Source organism: Carcharodon carcharias, chromosome 13, assembly GCF_017639515.1.
Source record: "Carcharodon carcharias isolate sCarCar2 chromosome 13, sCarCar2.pri, whole genome shotgun sequence".
Lineage (NCBI taxonomy): Eukaryota > Metazoa > Chordata > Chondrichthyes > Lamniformes > Lamnidae > Carcharodon > Carcharodon carcharias.
In genome coordinates this window covers 33,191,592-33,209,907 of record NC_054479.1, presented here as the reverse complement: position 1 = coordinate 33,209,907, position 18,316 = coordinate 33,191,592, and the positions used below count along the sequence as shown (strand labels likewise).

Here is an 18,316-nt window from a genome sequence, read left to right as displayed (position 1 = left end):
AATATAGATTTTAAAAACTTATCCACTCAGATTGGTGGTTATCATGTTCAATTTGACATTGATAGGAATACATGATAATTGTATGAGTGTGCTAATCTTAGTCCTTGGCCATTTTCAGAATTTCCCTCTTTACCAATGCCACTATATTAAAATTGAATGTGTCAAAATGTAACTCTTCCAATAGCTGACAGTTACTTAATTATGGTGCGCTAAATATTGAATTAAATCCTCAGGCCTCTTACATGATTGCCTAGTGGTCTGAGCTTGGTGAGCTCATATATGTGAACATTAAACATTATAAGGGTTATATCATAGGGGTTAAGGAAGGCTTCCATTCTTGAGTTGCTACTAACACTCCAGAAATTCAAAGAGACAGAAATGCCTCCTTTTATTATCAGGCAGATGCTAAAATAAAAATCATGTTGGGGTCAGGGAGGTCTTGGTGACTAATGGGACAATTTGGCAGACAGGCAAAATGGTAGCCTGGTGATCCAGATCAGGAATGCATTTCATGAAGAAAACTTGTGCCATTATGGGTCAGAGACATAGAGTTTACAATGACTTAAGACACTGAAAAACTAGGTAGGCAAATATCAATTTAGAAATTGGAGGTGCTTGCCAGGCTGATACAAAACTGACTTTGCATGTGATTTGGATTGTTGTCAGACTGTTTCCGTTGCTGTGGAGAGGATGCTAAATATTGAGATCCTATTGTTTGAATTTTTTTTAAAAATGGAGCAGCATTTCCTTCTCCCACACAGAGGATCAGTTCCTTAGATACAAGTTGAGAAAGGGGGCTATAAAAGCAAGGTCATTTATTATCTATAGGCTGTCATCGATGGGGATGAATTTCCTCCAAGACTGTCTTACTCGCTTCAGCGGAAGAGCTGCAGAAACCAAAAAAATTGCTTAGATGTTGTTTAGACCATTTTGCCAAGGGTCTCTGCAGCTATTATGCTGAATTACGGCAGAAGTGTCAGAAAGGCCCTTTCCAGATGCAAAGATGTGAATTAAGATCATGAACAATTGTTCAGATAACTGTACAAGTTTGTTGTGTTTGCAGGGACACAAAAGAACCCTACGTTGTTCCAGCAAAACATTGCTGGATTCTTAAGGTCCATGTGTAATAAAAGATAAGCACCTGTGCAATGCCCTGACAAACGTGTGCCTCAGCTTCTTCAATCCACATCTCATTATTAGATATGAGTTGTTGCATCAATGGTATCACAGTGTTGACTTTGTTTTGGATATGATGCTTACCTGCTCTGGAATACGAGGTCACTGTGGTTAGTACCATTACATCAGGGACGGGTACAGAAAGGTGGGGGGCATGGGTGGGATAGGGTGGGTGGAGGACACAGCACCTTATCCATACAGAATTGGACTGGTGAGTCAAATCAATAAAGTGACATGGTAGGATCAATCTTTGGAAACACTATTCACATACATTCTGAAGGTTAGATGCTGCAACAATCCTTTTTCCTTAGTTTACATAATGTTGAGCTAGCTTTCTAGTATGGGTAGGGAGGAACTATAGTACCATGCATGGCGGCTGTAAATACATATTTTTAAACAGTCACTTTAAATAATGATTCTCTAACATTATCAATTTTAAGTGAGAAAGCAGAGTTAACCTGTAACTGTCAAGCTTGTACTACAGTGTTATTACTAAAACAAATTAAAATATTTGTTCTATGATATAATGTAAAGCTACTCGCAATAATAGTTCAAGGTAGTAAGAAAAAAGTAGCATAACAGCTATTACCTTGATCCATTGCTGATAAGAACGCTCTCCCTTATTGTTAACGTGCAGTAATACCAGACCAACAGGAAATTAAAGATTTCATCAATTACCCTGGTAACAAAGACAAAAAATAAAATTTATGACAAAAAGAGTAACTAACCAAGATGGAGTTCACAGTAGTAGAGTTCCTTACTGATTTCAAAGCCTGTACAATTAAAAGATGTATTTTTATTTAAAGAAAATGAACAATTTTATGGTCTGTACAAGCACAGGTAGTTGTCGATATCTATTTCTGTCTTCCATGCAGCAACCTTACCCTATTATCATTGGAGTACATGGTGCACAACTGGATTAGCTTTGTGCGCAATGGGACCAACTGTCCCTCTAATTTTTTTTAGTGCATGAGCAATTTCCTTCAAGTGTGTGGGCCTTTTAAATTTTGGAGCAACTTCATGTGTGGTAATTTAAAAGGTGCTAATTTGTGCATAGCCTGTGCGGGGACCTTTGGGTTATTGTGCAGAGGGAATACTAAATAACAACTTATATTTATATAGCGCCTTTAATGTAATAAAACGCCCCATGGTGCTTGATGTGACTAATGAGGACGTATGGGACACTTGCTAGTAATATAAAAATGGTACATCTGCATGCAACACATATACATTGTGTCATGCTTTCATCTGATTAGCTTAACTTCATATTTATAAATCTCCAAAAGGAAAAAATTCACTGTGCTTAGTGGCTAAATTGTATCAACTAGCAAGTAGTCAGCATAAATAAAATTCACAATTAAATTTTAAAAATAGTATGCAACAGGTTATTAGCAACAGCAACATGTTTTTAAAAAAGGAGCAATTTTTTAAAAAAATCATCTACAGGATGTGTGCTTCACTGGCTAAGCTAGCATTTAGTGCCCATCCCTAATTGCCCTTGAGAGGTGGTGGTGAGCTGCCTTCTTGAACCGCTGCAGTCCCTGAGGTGTAGGTACACCCACAGTGCTGTTAGGGAGAATTTTTAAAAAACTTTTCCCAGTGATCCAATGAATTGCACTCATATCAAACAGTTGGTGCATGACTTGCAATTACATCAGTAAATTTGTCTAATGAATTACTTTATCATCTTTGAAATGTGTCCACAAACATTTTTCTTCAAATGTTGAAAGCTAAGGCTTGACTATGAACTGTGCTGACGTATTAGTTGGTCTAACTCACTCTTTGCTTGCTTTTGGATCGTGCATGTGCCATTTTTCCTATTTCCTAAAAGGACCCTTTTCTATATTATTTTAGATTTAATTTTTCTGTGAATTTGAACATTTTTACTTCATTCTATTTTAACTGCAGTATTCAATCACACCTGTGCCATTTTATTTTCAGTCCGTTTAATTTCTCGCTTGCTATTTGTAGTTTGTCCTCCAACTCAAATATTCCTTAAAACAAGAAAAACAATGTAGCTTCTTTGTTTAGTGTCCTGTCATGATCTTGATGACCTTGTTTTAGTCCTGCATATCAAATGGAATTACACTGCAAAACACCAGGAGATGTCATGTTGATACTCAGACTTTACAGTCAGTGATGTAATACCAAAAAAAGTAAGAATTTACCATAGTACTCAGACACCAAATACTATTTAATGCAAAAAATCATAGAATGAGAAAAAAAAAAGTAGTTGGCCCACAATGTCAGGTTCATAATGCAGTGAAAAACCATGCTGAGTACAGCAAGTACAGGAAAGAACCAAAAAAAACAAAAAGGGGCAAAAATTGTATGAAAATTAGTGGGAATCATAAAAAGGGAATCAGAAGCCTTTATAAATCTGTGTGTTTACAAAAAGTACAAGGGTAGGGCCAACACAGGATCAAAAAGGAGAACTTTTTGTGGAGATTAAGGGCATGGCTGAGGTACTAAACGAGTACTTTATCTGTCCCCTCAAGAAATGTATGCTGTCAATGTTACAGTAAGGGGGAGGGTAGTAGAGAAATTAGATAGGATAAGAAAGTGGGTGCACTAAAAAAATTGCAGCGCTCAAAGCAGAAAAGTCACCTGGTTTGGATGGGGTGCAACCAAAGTTGGTGAGGGAAATAGGGGTGGAAATTACACAGACTCTGGCCACAACCTTCCTTAGGCATGGGATTAGAGGGTTGCAAATGTTGCAGTCTTGTTTGAAAAGGAGAGAAAGATAAACTCAGGGAAAAACCTGAAGGGGCATGGGAAAAATGCAGAGTATTTAGCCTAATTTTCACAGAGCCAGGAGGGGCATATGGTCTCTTTCTGTGCTGTATCATTCTACTATACTACAAAATAGAATTTATCTACTCTCATGTCCAAATGTATTCTCCTCTTCAGGAGCTTTTTTTCCCCAAGTACATCTTCACTTGGATGTGGCATTAGAGGCTTGATCTGTTCTTATCCACTAGAAAGGAGCAAAAACTAGACTAGTAATCACCACAAGCTTATTCTGTGCATCAGCCAGCGTCTGGCGCTGCATGGTGAAAGGTGCTTGGTTTTCTCAATTGACAAGGGGAGATGATGGGGCGGGGGGGAGCAATTGGAAAGCAATCATTTGCTTAACAGTTTTCAACTGTCTCAGGCTCTAAAGACCGAGCTACTTTTTCTGGGCTGCAGTTCAAAAAGCAATAGTACCCCTCTAGTTCCTTGAAGTTGTAAACCTTTATGAATGAACTCAACAATTAGATGCATTCATGCCTGTTTGTGTATATTTTTGGCACACAGCGCAGCCAAGCCCAAATCCCATTAACACCTCACATCCATGCACGCATTTCCCTATGCAGTCGGAATAACAGCCATCCTTTCTGTTGCCAGAACACTGAGACCAATTTTAGTCCTCCCACCGGTATCCTGGATCACATCAGCTAGCACAGCTCTGTATAGCTCAGTACAGTAAACAAGGTTTTTTACACTAAGTCATCCAGATAAATCATGCCACTTTAAGAAGCATTTAAACATTGAGGGCATAATTTTCAACCCAGGCACAGGCGGTAAACAGATGGTTGCAAATTGACTGCCTATTAAATGCCATGCCAAAATTTTCCTTCCCAATGACTTAAATGCAAAGGAAAAATTGTGCAGGGTGTATAACACGCTATTGATCTTTCACTGACAGTTTTCTAACTTTGTCAAAATTTACTATTAGTTCTGAGAAGTTTAAATTACAGCTGAATTATTTAATCATCAAAACTCATGCATTGAGAAATATGGACTCAGAACAAGTCAGTTATTTTGGACACTGCCCAGAGGGCTGTTCTGTATAAACACTGCCCCTTCCTTTTATCAAATTACTTATATAATTAGGAAAACATTTAGAGAAAATGATACAACAGAATAGTTTCCCTGTAACAGATTCAATTTTATACATAAAAGCAAAAGCATACAATAAAAACTGTCACAGAAATAGAAATGCTCAATGTAAAATCAACACTGTGCTGCTGTGGATTAAGTTGAAACCATGTCACTTCAATGCAGGAGCTTTAGCTAAAATCTATTCCAGACTGTTGCAATGCAATTTTTCTCTGTCTGGCAGTTTCAATGGTCGTGAGTAGAATAAATTTGAAAAGTCATAATATGGTTCTTTATGGACATCAGGTCATAGTGTTGTTTGTTGCCAATTCTAACTTAACCAGGAGGTCCTACCAAAAATGGCCAGGATGCCATAAGAATGCAAATAAAACTCAAATGTGCAATTTAGGATTCTCCTTTGCAGTTGGAGATAAAGCACATTATTGGGGCATATGAAAGGGAGAAATATGAAAGGCAGAAAGCTGACACTGGGTCCAAATTAACATTTTCCCAATACTATCAATCTTTGGTTCTACCTGGTTGTATAAAAGCAAAAAAGGGCAATATTTATACAGAACAGCCTGCTTGGCAATGTCCAACATGACTGAACTGTTTCAAATCCAACTTTAAGTACCACATGAACTTTGGTATTTCAATAATTCTGTTTTAATTTAAATGTAATATTACAATTATCCTTCCAATTAAAGGTTAGATAAAAAAAACCCTTTACCTATTCAGCAGAAACATGCAAGATATTGCACCAAGTAACAAGATGATGGTCAGATAAAGTTTGAATTTTTCATATTCATCTTTATAAGCAAACCTGTGAAAACATTATTGGAAACAAATAGTTAGGCCTTTTCTTACAAATGGAATAGAACAAAACAAACATTTCACACCTTCGCCTTTCAGTTTTAGAATTGTTCTTCAAATCCTAGCTTGCAGACATTCATATGACAGGGCAAACATTCACATGACAAAGCAAACTCAATTAGTATTTCTCAAATATTAATGGTTTCAGATAGATATTGTATTAAATCCAAAAGCAACTATCTAGTGGCAAAAATGAGCATTCACTGAATCAATGAAATCCAATCAACAGCAGTATCTCAGATCTTTGGAGCACAGGAATAATTGCATGATGTCTTCAGTATTTATTGATTTGCGAATGTTTAAGGAGTATCTGATCTCACATTTTCACAAGTTCTCATTCATTTAAATCTTTGTACAGTAACAAATCCTGGCTTCGATTTAACGGTAGCCGGCAGTGACTGTCCATGCTTTTATTCAGTATATTTTCAAAATGCATAATGTACATGTTATTCATAAACCATGTGGATAAATACAAAGTATGATGACCAAAAAAAGGGAATGATGATAGGTTATAGCATTAGGTTATAGCATTAACACTTGGGAGCCATCTGAAAATGATTAGAGTGTTCACTCTACTCTCATTCTTCTCATTTTCCAACATGAATTGTAGCAAGTAAAGCTAGACTATCCTTCATACAGGAAAGAGGGTACACTGTGCATCTGAGTGAGTGGGCAACAGGAGGAGCTATCTGGAAGTAAGCTGGCTACCAATTTTTTAGCAACAGAGGCAAATTTAAAGCAAACTAAAGAATTGTGGCATTAACTAATATAGGGGAAAACTCAGAAGTAAAAGTTATCCAGCGCAGAAGAAACAAGTATATAGGTGCTTTCCATCCAGGAAGTCATCATTTTTAAAATGGTAAACTACAAACAGGCATGTGTTTAACACTTCTGAGAGTTTTGAGTCATCATAAAATTGTAACTGTGGTCATAATAAATTGATATTTTACAATATACATGTGTTAGCAACCATGTGCCAAATTTTGTTGCAGCGGGGCATCTAATATTCTCTGCTGTTATGAAAACAGAAAATGCTGGAAATACTCACTATATCTGGCTGGAGGTTTCCTCTAATTTTTTTTTGGAGTGGGGAGGCGATTTATTTAAGTGTGCCGTGTGGCCTTGCATGTGCGGTAACTTAAGAGGCTGGCTTTTGCACAACCTGCACAAGGACCTTTGGGTTGCTGCATAGCCTCGAGGTTTACAGATAACATTGTTTCTTTCTCCACAGATTATGCCAGGCCCAGAGTTAACATTTCAGGTCCTTACACCATAAGTCATCAGGAGTTCTAATGAAAAGCACGACCCAAAACATTAACTCCGTTTTTCTATCCACAGATGTTGTCAGACTTGCTATATATTTCCAGTATTTTCTGTTTTTATTTCAGATTTCCACCACTGCAACATTTTTCTCTTGTATTGGTGCCTGTTAGACATGCCCTTGTACTTTGGTTTTTAAATTTTTACGTGACAAGTTGGTGAAAGAACGAGCTGATAACATCACAGTGAGAGCAACAGGACACCTGGGACCTGAGTGAACTGTGTAAGCAATGCACATCTCCTATCCAATCAGATTAAAAGATTGTGAATTTAACAGTAAAAGGATTGGGAAAGAAGTGTAAATTAAAGCAGATGAATGCAATGTCAAATCAGGTACAGAATGAGAGATAGAGACAGAAAGGAAACGTAAAAGAAAATACATTTTACATTTTAAAACAGTCAACAATTAAAATGAGACTCCACACTTGTAATATATCATTTTCAGTGCCAGAGAGGTTCTTTGATGGTAATTAGCATCACTTCATTAAAAGGATACTTAAACGGGAACAGTCAAGGCTTAACTTTATGGCGAGTATGTTTTGTACCTACTGTGCAAACACAGTAACTTCTGCCATTCAATGGTGGGCCAGACAATGAGATGTTGTTTTCACGAAGCTAATAAAAAGAACAGCGCAGCTTGGACAGTAAATCTGGATATTCACATTTAACCCGCATCTGCTCTTTGGCTGAAGTTTCTATAGGAATTGTACATAAATAATGTGAGCACCATCAGTTTCACCGTTGTTTTCACAGGTAAAACAGGGCCAACACAGAATGAACTTTATGGAGTGGCATATATAGGGAACAAAATTGGACACTGATGCATTGAGTGGCAGTGGTGCAAGGATATAATGCTATTTTCGCCCATGATGTCATTGCCTGGAGTATCCTCCAGATGGTTGGCTTATAGGTATGTGGAGAATGCTGTTAGTATGTCCATCAGCAAGCCAGGAATGCAGATAAAATTTCAAGCAAATCTCTTCTTCCTCAGTCTCAAAGGTTATAAGATTTTATTCAAATTGCTCAATTGCTACTTTGAATGGCTTTGATTTCCCTGCCATCAGCTCAGTGGAATGTACCAATAGGCTTCAGTTAGGAGAAAACTTCAGAGCCTGACATAATGAAATGTTACAGATGTTACTGTGGGGACTCCAGTAAATTATGTGCTGAATCCAGTTCAGAAGCATACTAGGCAGCCTTCTGGATGTCACATGGCACCTTTCATCAGGGGAAAAAATAAAGCAAGAGCCTTTGCCATAGTTTTAATTTACTGGACTTCTTACAGAATTTTACTAAGTGATGAACAACAGGAAACAAGTTGTACTTCCTGTCTCTCAACCAGAACTGGTGCTTGGTACAGAAGGAATGACAAGGAGAAAGGGTTGTAAACATAACTAACGTAAACGGGCAGTATAATTTAAAAAAAACCCAGTAACATAAAGTAACTATTGAAGCAAAAACTAAAGAGTGTTCAAGTGTGGCTGGTAACGGTGGTGATTCACGAAACATTGATTTGGTACAAATGAAAGGAATTCTTCAGATGACCTAACACTTAAAGGAATATCATTTAAGCCAAACATACCAAAAGATACCAGGTTTGATTCCTGGTCTCTGTGCTGAGTAATCTGATTTAATTGGCGAAGTAGTTGGAACACTATAATTGGCCCTAGAATCTCTGGGGTCGTAGGGCACAGGGAAATCGATCAGAGTTCTTATTCATGATCACTATACAGTTAGAAAGTGCAAGTACGCATGTCAGGTAAGAACAGGGCTGGGTTCAACTGTGATGCCTACAACAGTTAAATATTCTGTTGATATACACTAAATTCCCACATGAAGAATGGCTTCTTGGACAAAATGCCAGGGTGTTGCTGGCACCCATGGAATCATACTCTGGGAGAAGTTAGAACCTTCATGAAAGGGAAGAAAGAAAAATATTAAAAAAAAACTCTCTCTCTTTTGCAAAGAGAAGCAAAGTAAGCGATCAAAGGCATTGGAAAACTTGCTGGAATATAGTTATGAAACACAGGCAGAGAAGCAAATTGGTATTACTTAGCCTGCTTGCTGAGAAGCGTTACATTCACATTTCCAAGCACCAGGTTTAAGTATAGCCTGAAAGAAGGAAAAAAAACATTAAAATATGCAGGGTTTAACGGTCTTTCAAATATTCTATTTGAATATCAGCATTAACACAGGCAGCAAAAATTGGAGCTAAATTTATCTTACATCAAATCCATGATGAAGAAAATATGAAGTTACATGTTATGGCAAATGCAGAGCTGCTTAAATCGCAAAGGGAAACTTGAAACAACTGCCACAACTGTTTTGCAATTTGTATAAATTTCAAGATGTGTGCCTTGAATTCAGTTGTTATAAGACCACTGAGCGTTATAGGCTTCTTAGAAAACTAAATTAAACCTTTATTAATAGAAGAAAAGATTTTAAGTACACACACAGATCTACAAATTACTATGATAACTTCGGAATCCCCTAGTTAATCTAACTCGCAGTTACACTTTGGTTAAGGCAACAGCAAGACATAGATTTTAAAAGACCCAGGCAAAGAAACACGATACTCTGAACATTCCAATTCAAAGTGAGTTTTCTTTTCTTTGTAGACAGCAGCTTGAGGTGTTGATGCTGAAGGCTTTTCACACCTGTTAGATCTTAGAATTCCTTCCTTTGTGCACAGCCTGCTCTTCTTTATCCATTTTTCCCCCTTGAATGCAAATTTCTATTGTTTCACTATGTCTTTGGATTTTATCTTTCTAATAATAAAAAGTTCTCATTGTACCAATTTTACCAGTAAGGTTTGAGAAAAATAAACACTGTTTCTTAACTCCTCCTGGCTAGGTGTAATATTTCACTCCCTCCTTTGAAATCAATCTAGTCTGATTTATTTAAAAATGCAAGTGTTCCCTTGACACCAATGTTTACCTACTTAACATTTCAAACCTAGCTTATCTTGTTACATCAAAGCCTTCAGGCCAGCTGCCATTAATTCAGTCACACACCCACACACAGACACAGACACACACTCCACTATTACTTTACTTTGTAATAAATTCCAATAACATTATGAAAATTATTATATCTTCCTGACATTACACAACTTGGGTAAAAAGAACAGTCTGACTGGACTTATCAATTAAAATTCCTAGAAAATAATGTACCTTGTGCTAGTGAGATTAATTCTGGAAAGAAACATCTTTGGAAGTAAAACTGAATCCTCTTTATTCATTCCAGTTGGTAAATTAGAATAGATCAGAAATATGGGATTTTTGTGAAATTCCCATTCTAATATAGATTTTGAGAAGTTATCAAAGCATTTTACAAATTATCACAAACTGGATGATATAATTAAAGTAAAAGCTTATTTTACAACTTCCTCCCATTAGCTTTTCTGAAGGGTGGCTTTGATACCTGCGCATTAAAATTGTTCTACGTTACTCTAATGGCTAAAAACATCACAGTGTGAAAGGAAATCACAAAGAGGGGGATTCAAGTTTAACTGCCAACATATTATAAGTCAACAATTCTCAACTATATGGCAATCGAGTGTTAAAATTGTCCTCACTATTGCCAGGCCAGTAAGGAAACAAAGTAATCCTATTTGCAATGACTATTTGGTTATCTTGGTGGAAATTTGTATGTGTGGATACATGTATATGTGAATATTGGTTTGAGAACAGAAATGGACTTGATCATGGTTCGCCTTAAGAGGCAAGTCCATGCCAATTGGGGGAGGCGATGGCGTAGTGGTTTTGTCGCTGGACTAGTAATCCAGAGACCCAGGATAACGGCAGATGGTGGAATTTGAATTCAATAAAAATTTGGACTTTAAAGTCCAATGGTCTGGCCTACATGTGACTCCAAACCCACAGACCCTAGCAAGCCACTCAGTTATAATAAACCACAAAAAGACACAAAAAAGGAATGAAGCCAGATAGATCACCCGGCATTGACCTAAGCACCGGAAACGACAATGGTGCCTGTCGACTCTGCAAAGTCCTCTCTACTAACATCTGAGGGCTAGTGCCAAAATTGGGAGAGTTGTCTCACAGGCTAGTCAAGCAACAGCCTGACATCATCCTCATGGAATCATACCTTACAGATAATATCCCAGACTACACCATCACCATCATCATCCCAGGGTATGTGCTATCCTACCAGCAGGACAGACCCAGCATAGGTGGCGGAATAGTGGTATACAGTCAGGAGAGAGTTGCCCTGGGAGTCCTCAACATTAGCTCCGGACCCCATGACGTCTCCTGGCATCAGATCAAATGTGGGTCAGGAAAGCTCCTGCTGATTACCACGTACCATCCTCCCTCAGCTGATGAATCAGTGCTCCTCCATGTTGAACATCACTTGGAGGAAGCATTGAGGGTGGCAAGGGCACAGAATGTACTCTGGGTGAGGGATTTCAACAGCCATCATCAAGCGTAGCTCGGTTGCACCACTACTGACAGAGCTGACCAAGTCCTAAATGACATAGCTGCTAGACTAGGTCTGCAGCAGGTGGTGAGGCAACCAACAAAAGGGAAAAACATACTTGACCTCATCCACACCACCCTGCCTGTTGCAAATTCATCTGTCAGTATCGGTAGAACCGACCACCGCACAGTCATTGTGGTGACGAAGTCCCACCTTCAAATTGAGGATACCCTCCATTGTGTTGTGTGGCACTACCACCGTGCTAAATGGGATAGATTTCAAACAGATCTAGCAACTTAAGACTGGGCATCCATGAGGTGCTGTGGGCCTTCAGCATCAGCAGAATTGTACTCGAACATAATCTGTAACCTCATGGCTTGGCATATCCCTCACTCTACCATTACCATCAAGCCAGGGGATCAACCCTGGTTCAATGAAGAGTGCAGGAGGGCATGCCAGGAGCAGCACCTGGCATACCTAAAAATGAGGTGTCAACCCTCTGATGAAGCTTTTAAACAGGACTACTTGCTTGCCAAACAGCATAAGAAGCAAGTGATAGACAGAGCTAAGCAATCCCACAACCAACGGATCAGATCTAAACTCCACAGTCCTGTGACATCCAGTCGTGAATGATGGTAGACAATTAACAACTCACTGGAGGAGGTGGCTCACAAATATCCCCATCCTCAAATGATGGAGGAGCCCAGAACAGCAGTGCAAAAAATAAGGCTAAAGTATTTGCAACGATTTTCAGCCAGAAGTACTAAGTGGATGATTCCTCTCGGCCTCCTCCAGAGGTCCCCAGCATCTCAGATGCCAGTCTTCAGCCAATTTGATTCACTCCACACGATATCAAGAAATGGCTGAAGGCACTGGATCCTGCAAAGGCTATGGGCCCTGACAACATTCCAGCAATAACACTAAAGTCTTGTGCTCCAGAGCTTGGCATGCTCCTAGCCAAGCTGTTCCTGCACAGCTACAACACAGGCATCTACCCAGCAATGTGGAAAATTGTCCAGGTATGTCCCGTACACAAAAAGCAGGACAAACCCAACCCGGCCAATTACCACCCCATCAGGCTGCTCTCCATCATCAGTAAAGAAATGGAAGGGGTCTTCAACAGTGCTATCAAGCGGGACTTGCTTAGCAATAACCTGCTCACTGATGCCCAGTTTGGGTTCCACCAGGACCACTCAGCTCCTGACCTCAATAAAGCCTTGGTTCAAACATGGACAAAAGAACTGAACTCCCGAGGTGAGGTGAGAGTGACTGCCACATTTGACTGAGTGTGGCATCAAGGAGCCCTAGCAAAACTGGAGTCAATGGGCATCAGGGGGAAAACTCTCTGCCGGTTGTAGTCATACCAAGCACAAAGGAAGATGGTTGTGGTTGTTGGTCATCTCAGCTTCAGGACATCACTGCAGGAGTTCCTCAGGGCAGTGTCCTAGGCCCAACCATCTTCAGCTGCTTCAATGACCTTCCTTCCTTCATAGGGTCAGAAATGGGGATGTTCGCTGATGATTGCACAATGTTCAGCACCATTCACGACTTCTCAGATACTGAAACAGTCCATGTCCAAATGCAGCAAGACCTGGACAATATCCAGGCTTGGACTGACAATTGGCAAGTAACATTCACGCCACAGGTGTCAGGCAATGACCATCTCCAACAAGAGAGAATCCAACCATCGCCCCTTGATGTTCAATGGCATTACCATCACCGAATACCCCGCTATCAACATCCTGGGGGTTACCACTGACCAGGAACTGAACAGAACTAGCCATATAAATACTGCAGCTACAAGAGCAGGTCAGAGGCTAGGAATCCTGTGATGAGTAACTTGCCTCCTGACTCCCCCAAAGCCTATCCACCATCTACAAGGCACAAGTCAGGGATGTGATGGAATACTCCCCACTTGCCTAGATGAGTGCAGCTCCTACATCACTGAAGAAGCTGGACACCGTCCAGGACTAAGCAGTCTGCTTGATTGGCACCACATCCACAAACATTCACTCCCTCCATCACTGATGCACAGTAGCAGTGTGCACCATATAGAAAATGCACCGCAGGAATTCTCCAAGGCTCCTTAGACAGCACCTTCCAAACCCACAACCACTACCACCTAGAAGGACAAGGGCAGCAGATAAATGGGAACACCACCAACTGAAAGTTTCCCTCCAAGTCATTCAACATCCTGACTTGGAAATATATCACTATTCCTTCACTGTCACTGGATCAAATTCCTGGAACTCCCTTCCTAACAGCATTGTGGGTGTACCTACACCACATGGACTGCAGCTGTTCAAGAAGGCAGCTCACTACCGCCTTCTCAACGGCAACAAGGAATGGGCAATAAATGCTGGCCGAGCCAGCGAAGCCCACATCCCGTGAATGAATGAATTAAGAAAAAAAATTTACTATTCAGGTTTGGACTACTGGAACGATAACCTAGAGTGTTCCTGGTGCGAGAGTTCATATTGTCCTGCACTCTCACTTCCCCCCCATTCAACTCACCTTCCTGGTTCCTGCGCCAGCTAATATTCTTCACCTTTCCCAGGTACCCGTCCCCCATTCCCTTCAAAACTTCATCCCAGCTCAAAAACTAACCCTTCATCCTCTCCAATTATCACCACATTTCCTATCTCCATTTCGTTATGATGAAAATGAAAGGCAGAACTTGCATTTATATAGTGCCTTTCAAAACCTCAAGACATATTAAAAGTTTACAGCACAGAAAGAAGCCACTTGACCCATTGTGTCTGTGCCAGCTGAAAAAGCGAGCCATCCAGTCTCATGCCACTTTCCAGCATTTGGTCTGTAGCCCTGCAAGTTCCAGACCTTGAAGTGCATAATCAAGACACCTTTTAAATGGTCTGAGGGTTTCTGCCTCTGCTACCCTGAGTTCCAGAGCCCTACCACTTTCTTGGTGAAAAGAAATATCTTTACCTTCTCTTGAAGCTTTCTACCAACCACTTTAGATCTATAGCCCCTAGTCACTGACCTCTCTGCTAAAGTAAATAGGCCCTTCCCATCCACTCTATCCGGGCCCTTCATAATTTTGTACATCTCAACCAAATCTCCCCTCAGCCTCCTCTGTTCCAAGGAGAACAACCCCAACCTATCCAATCTTTCCTGATAGCTGCAATTTTCCAGTCCTGGCAGCATCCTTGTAAATCTCCTCTGTATCCTCTCTAGTGCAATTACCTCCTTTCTGTAATGAGGTGACCTGAACTACACACTGTGCTCTGCCTAACTAATGATTTATACAGTTCCAACATAACCTCTCTGCTCTTATATTCTGCACCTTGGCTAATAAAGGAAAGGATTCCACAGCTTTCTTAACCACCTTATCACCCTGTCCTGCAACCTTCATGGATCTGTGAACATTCACTCCAAGGTCCCTCACTTCCTCTACATCTCTTAGTATTCTCCTATTAATTGTGTATTCATTTGCCTTGTTTGACCTCCCCAAATGAATCACCTCACACTTCTCCAGGTTTACATTCATTTGTCATTGTTCTGCCCCCGACCCCTGCCCAGTCCATCAATATCTTCCTGCAATCTAAGCTATCCTCCTTGCTATCAACCACACGGCCAATTTTTGTGTCATTTGCAAACTTATTATTCTCCCTAAATTTACATTCAAATTGTTAATGTATACTACAAAAAACAGGGGACCTGGTACTGAGCCCTGCAGAACCCCACTGGAAACAGCCTTCCAGTGACAAAACACCTTCAATTACCCTTTCCTGCCACCTAGCCAATTTTGTATCCAGCTTGTTACATTCTCCTGGATCCCATAGGCTTTTACTTGTTCACCTAGTCTGCCACGTGGGACCTTGTCAAAAGTCTCACTAAAATCCATAAAGACCACATCTACTACACTATCCTCCTTACTACTTGCTCAAAAAATTCAATCAAGTTAGTTAGACACTATCTTCCCTAACAAATCCATGTTGACTATCCTTGATTGATCTGTGCCTCAGTGACAGTTTATCCTGTTTTTCAGAATTGATTCCAATAATTTACTCACTACTGAGGTTAGACTGATTGGCCTGTAATTATTTGGTCTATTCCTCACTCCCTTTATTAACAAAGGTGCAATGTTAGCACACCTCCAAAAAGGACAACCCAAAGTGCTTCACAGCCAATGTAATACATTTTTTAATGCAGTCACTGTTGTAGGAACATGCAACAGCCAATTTGTTTACAGTGAGGTTTCACCAACACCACTGATATTAACAATCAGATAATCTACTTTAGTGATGTTGGCTGAGAGATAAATAATAGTCAGAATACCTTTGGAACTCCCTAGTTCTTCTTCATATAGTGTCATGGGGCCTTTTAGGGCAATCAGAATGTAGCTTTTACTCTCACCACAGTTCCTCCGTCCTACACTGGTGTCAGCCAAAATTGTGTTCAAATCTCTCAACGGGAACCCAGGGCCTTCTGACAGAGGCAAAAGTACTACCACTGGCACCCAAGGTCCTTCAATGTGTTGCCTCTCAGCTCTGTGCCTATCTCTGCCAAAATATCCTATTCAAATCTCTCCAGTCCAGTGTCCACCCTTCCTACAGGGCCAAAATTGCTTATGCCAAAGTCATGAACAATATTCTCTGCAACCATGGCACATTATTCCTCCTCAATTTTTCTTTGGCATTTGATAGGTTAGCCATGCCATTTTCCACCAATGCATCAGCCTCTGTCACACTATGGGAATGGCCGTGCATGGTTCCAGTTGTATCTATGTAAAAGCAGCCAGTGAATCTCCATGAATATATTCTCTTCCCTCTCGCTCACCATCATCTTTCCTTTTCCTGGTCCTTTCTTAACTGCAACCTGCTCTTGTTGACATCATCTGCAGGCACAGCATCAGCTTTCACACATGTCCAGACAGTTTCCTGAAAAGGGAGTTGAGGTTATCTCAATCATAACCAGACAATTTAGAACCTTAGCACCCTGTTCAATCCCAAGCTGAGCCTCAAACCCCATATTCTAATCATCACCAAGATGACCTACTTCAACATGTCTATAAATCCATCGGTGGCCATGTCCCATCTCATCTCTGCAGTTACCTCCAGCGCTCTTCATTACTCTCTTAATCTGACTCTGACTTTTTTATGCATCCACCTTCCCTTCATCCTATTAGCAGTGACAGAGCTATCAGTTCCGCAACTTTATTATTTAGAGGTCTGTCCTTAAATATCTCTGCCTCTCTCCAACTTTTAAAGGACCTTCTCAAAGCCCACTTTTTAACCAAGATTTTTGCCACCTCTTTGAATATTTTCTTCCTTAGCTGGTGGTCCTATTTCCTTCCATATATTCATGAAGTATACTGGGAAGTTTCTTTATGTTAAAGATGTGTAAAGAAAATATATATTTTTCCAAATATTACTGTGGGATACTGTGAAGCAGGGTTGTGGGGAGTGTGTGTGTGTGAGAGAGAATGAGAGAGAGGGACTAATTTAATTAAACTGAAGACAGTCAAACTGCAAGGTTTAAATCAGGAAAGGTGTAAAAGGAGGCATTTTGAAGTGGAGATGAACAAGCTAAGATGGGATACAAGTAAATACAACATGAATAGACATCTGTATTAGGAGATAAATGAGGGGTTGAATTTCGAAGAGAAATAAAGGAATTTTTACAACTGGCAAAGATCATAAATGAATAAAACAAAGTTATTAAGTTTATTTTTCCCTGAGAGTAATGGCCACAAAGACAACATGAAAGATTTTTATATTCTGGGATAGGTAACTTCCAAAGAAAGCTAATAACAATGGGTTTAAAGATGAAAGAAAAAATATATATTTAAAGAAAGATTGAAAGCTGTATGAAAGGTGTAGCCATGTGACATCTTTAAAATAGGGCAAACCTGTGAAATAAGCAGCTTCTAGCCACCCCAGATAATTTTTTTTTGTTCCAGAAAGTAAGGTTTTGAGAGAAGCCTTGGATTTCCATTGTCGCGTGAGGAGGTGGGAAAAGCCTGCGAAATATCTCCGCTATAGAAACAGTGGGTACCCTGCAGTAATATTACTGGATTTTTTAAATAGATTAAGCATCTACAGGGACTGTTGCCTGAAAAAGGGTGTTTGCCTGAAAAAGGGTGTTTACTTGTGAGTCTAGCTAAGTAGAAACATTTTGGTAAATGGCGTAAGACTAAATTTAAATGTAATTGTAATCTTATGTATTTAAGTTTTCTTTTCTTTTGTTAATAAATGTTATATTTTAATATTTAAAATCTCCAAAAGCAGTAGTGGAATCTTTACTTCCGACTTCAGTACACATACCTTCTCATAATAAAAATACAAATTGCAAATCCTTGCGATTGCTTCAGGTTTTCCTTTGGGATTTGATCAGCCTGGCAATTACCACCTGCCATATCATACCAGGTGCTATATACAGTATTTGCAAGTTGTTGTCGAACTACTTTACAGTGAGAGTTGCGCCTTTCAGAAAGGGAGAAAATCCAAAGAAAAATAGTTTTTATTACTCCATAATTTCAGTTTCCATGTCACTAATCAAGGTTAAGTTTGAGACTTAATTTTTCTTGAAAGGAAGGAGGCAACTCCATCCAAAAATTAAAACACAAGAATATCATGTTCAGCTTTGGAAAACCAAATTTAACTTCCTGTTGGTTGTCCCTTAAGAA

At 39.6% G+C, this 18,316-nt stretch overlaps 1 protein-coding gene and 1 long non-coding RNA gene across 3 annotated transcripts in view; one reads left to right on the top strand and one right to left on the bottom strand.

Annotated features, from left to right (window-relative positions):
• Nucleotides 1-18,316, bottom strand: part of LOC121286429 (transmembrane protein 120B-like) — a 64,827-nt gene that overhangs the window by 27,750 nt on the left and 18,761 nt on the right. Inside the window, exons 4-7 of one of the 2 annotated variants that reach the window (XM_041203537.1) lie at nucleotides 17,955-18,113; nucleotides 9,283-9,342; nucleotides 5,768-5,860; nucleotides 1,766-1,855 (exon numbers count right to left, since the gene is read on the bottom strand). In XM_041203537.1, coding sequence (XP_041059471.1) covers nucleotides 1,766-1,855; nucleotides 5,768-5,860; nucleotides 9,283-9,342; nucleotides 17,955-18,113 — 402 coding nt within the window. The remainder of the gene's footprint in view (nucleotides 1-1,765; nucleotides 1,856-5,767; nucleotides 5,861-9,282; nucleotides 9,343-17,954; nucleotides 18,114-18,316) is intronic. The other variant, XM_041203538.1, reaches the window with a different exon arrangement.
• Nucleotides 1-18,316, top strand: part of LOC121286431 — a 68,277-nt gene that overhangs the window by 34,009 nt on the left and 15,952 nt on the right. The window lies entirely within an intron of this gene.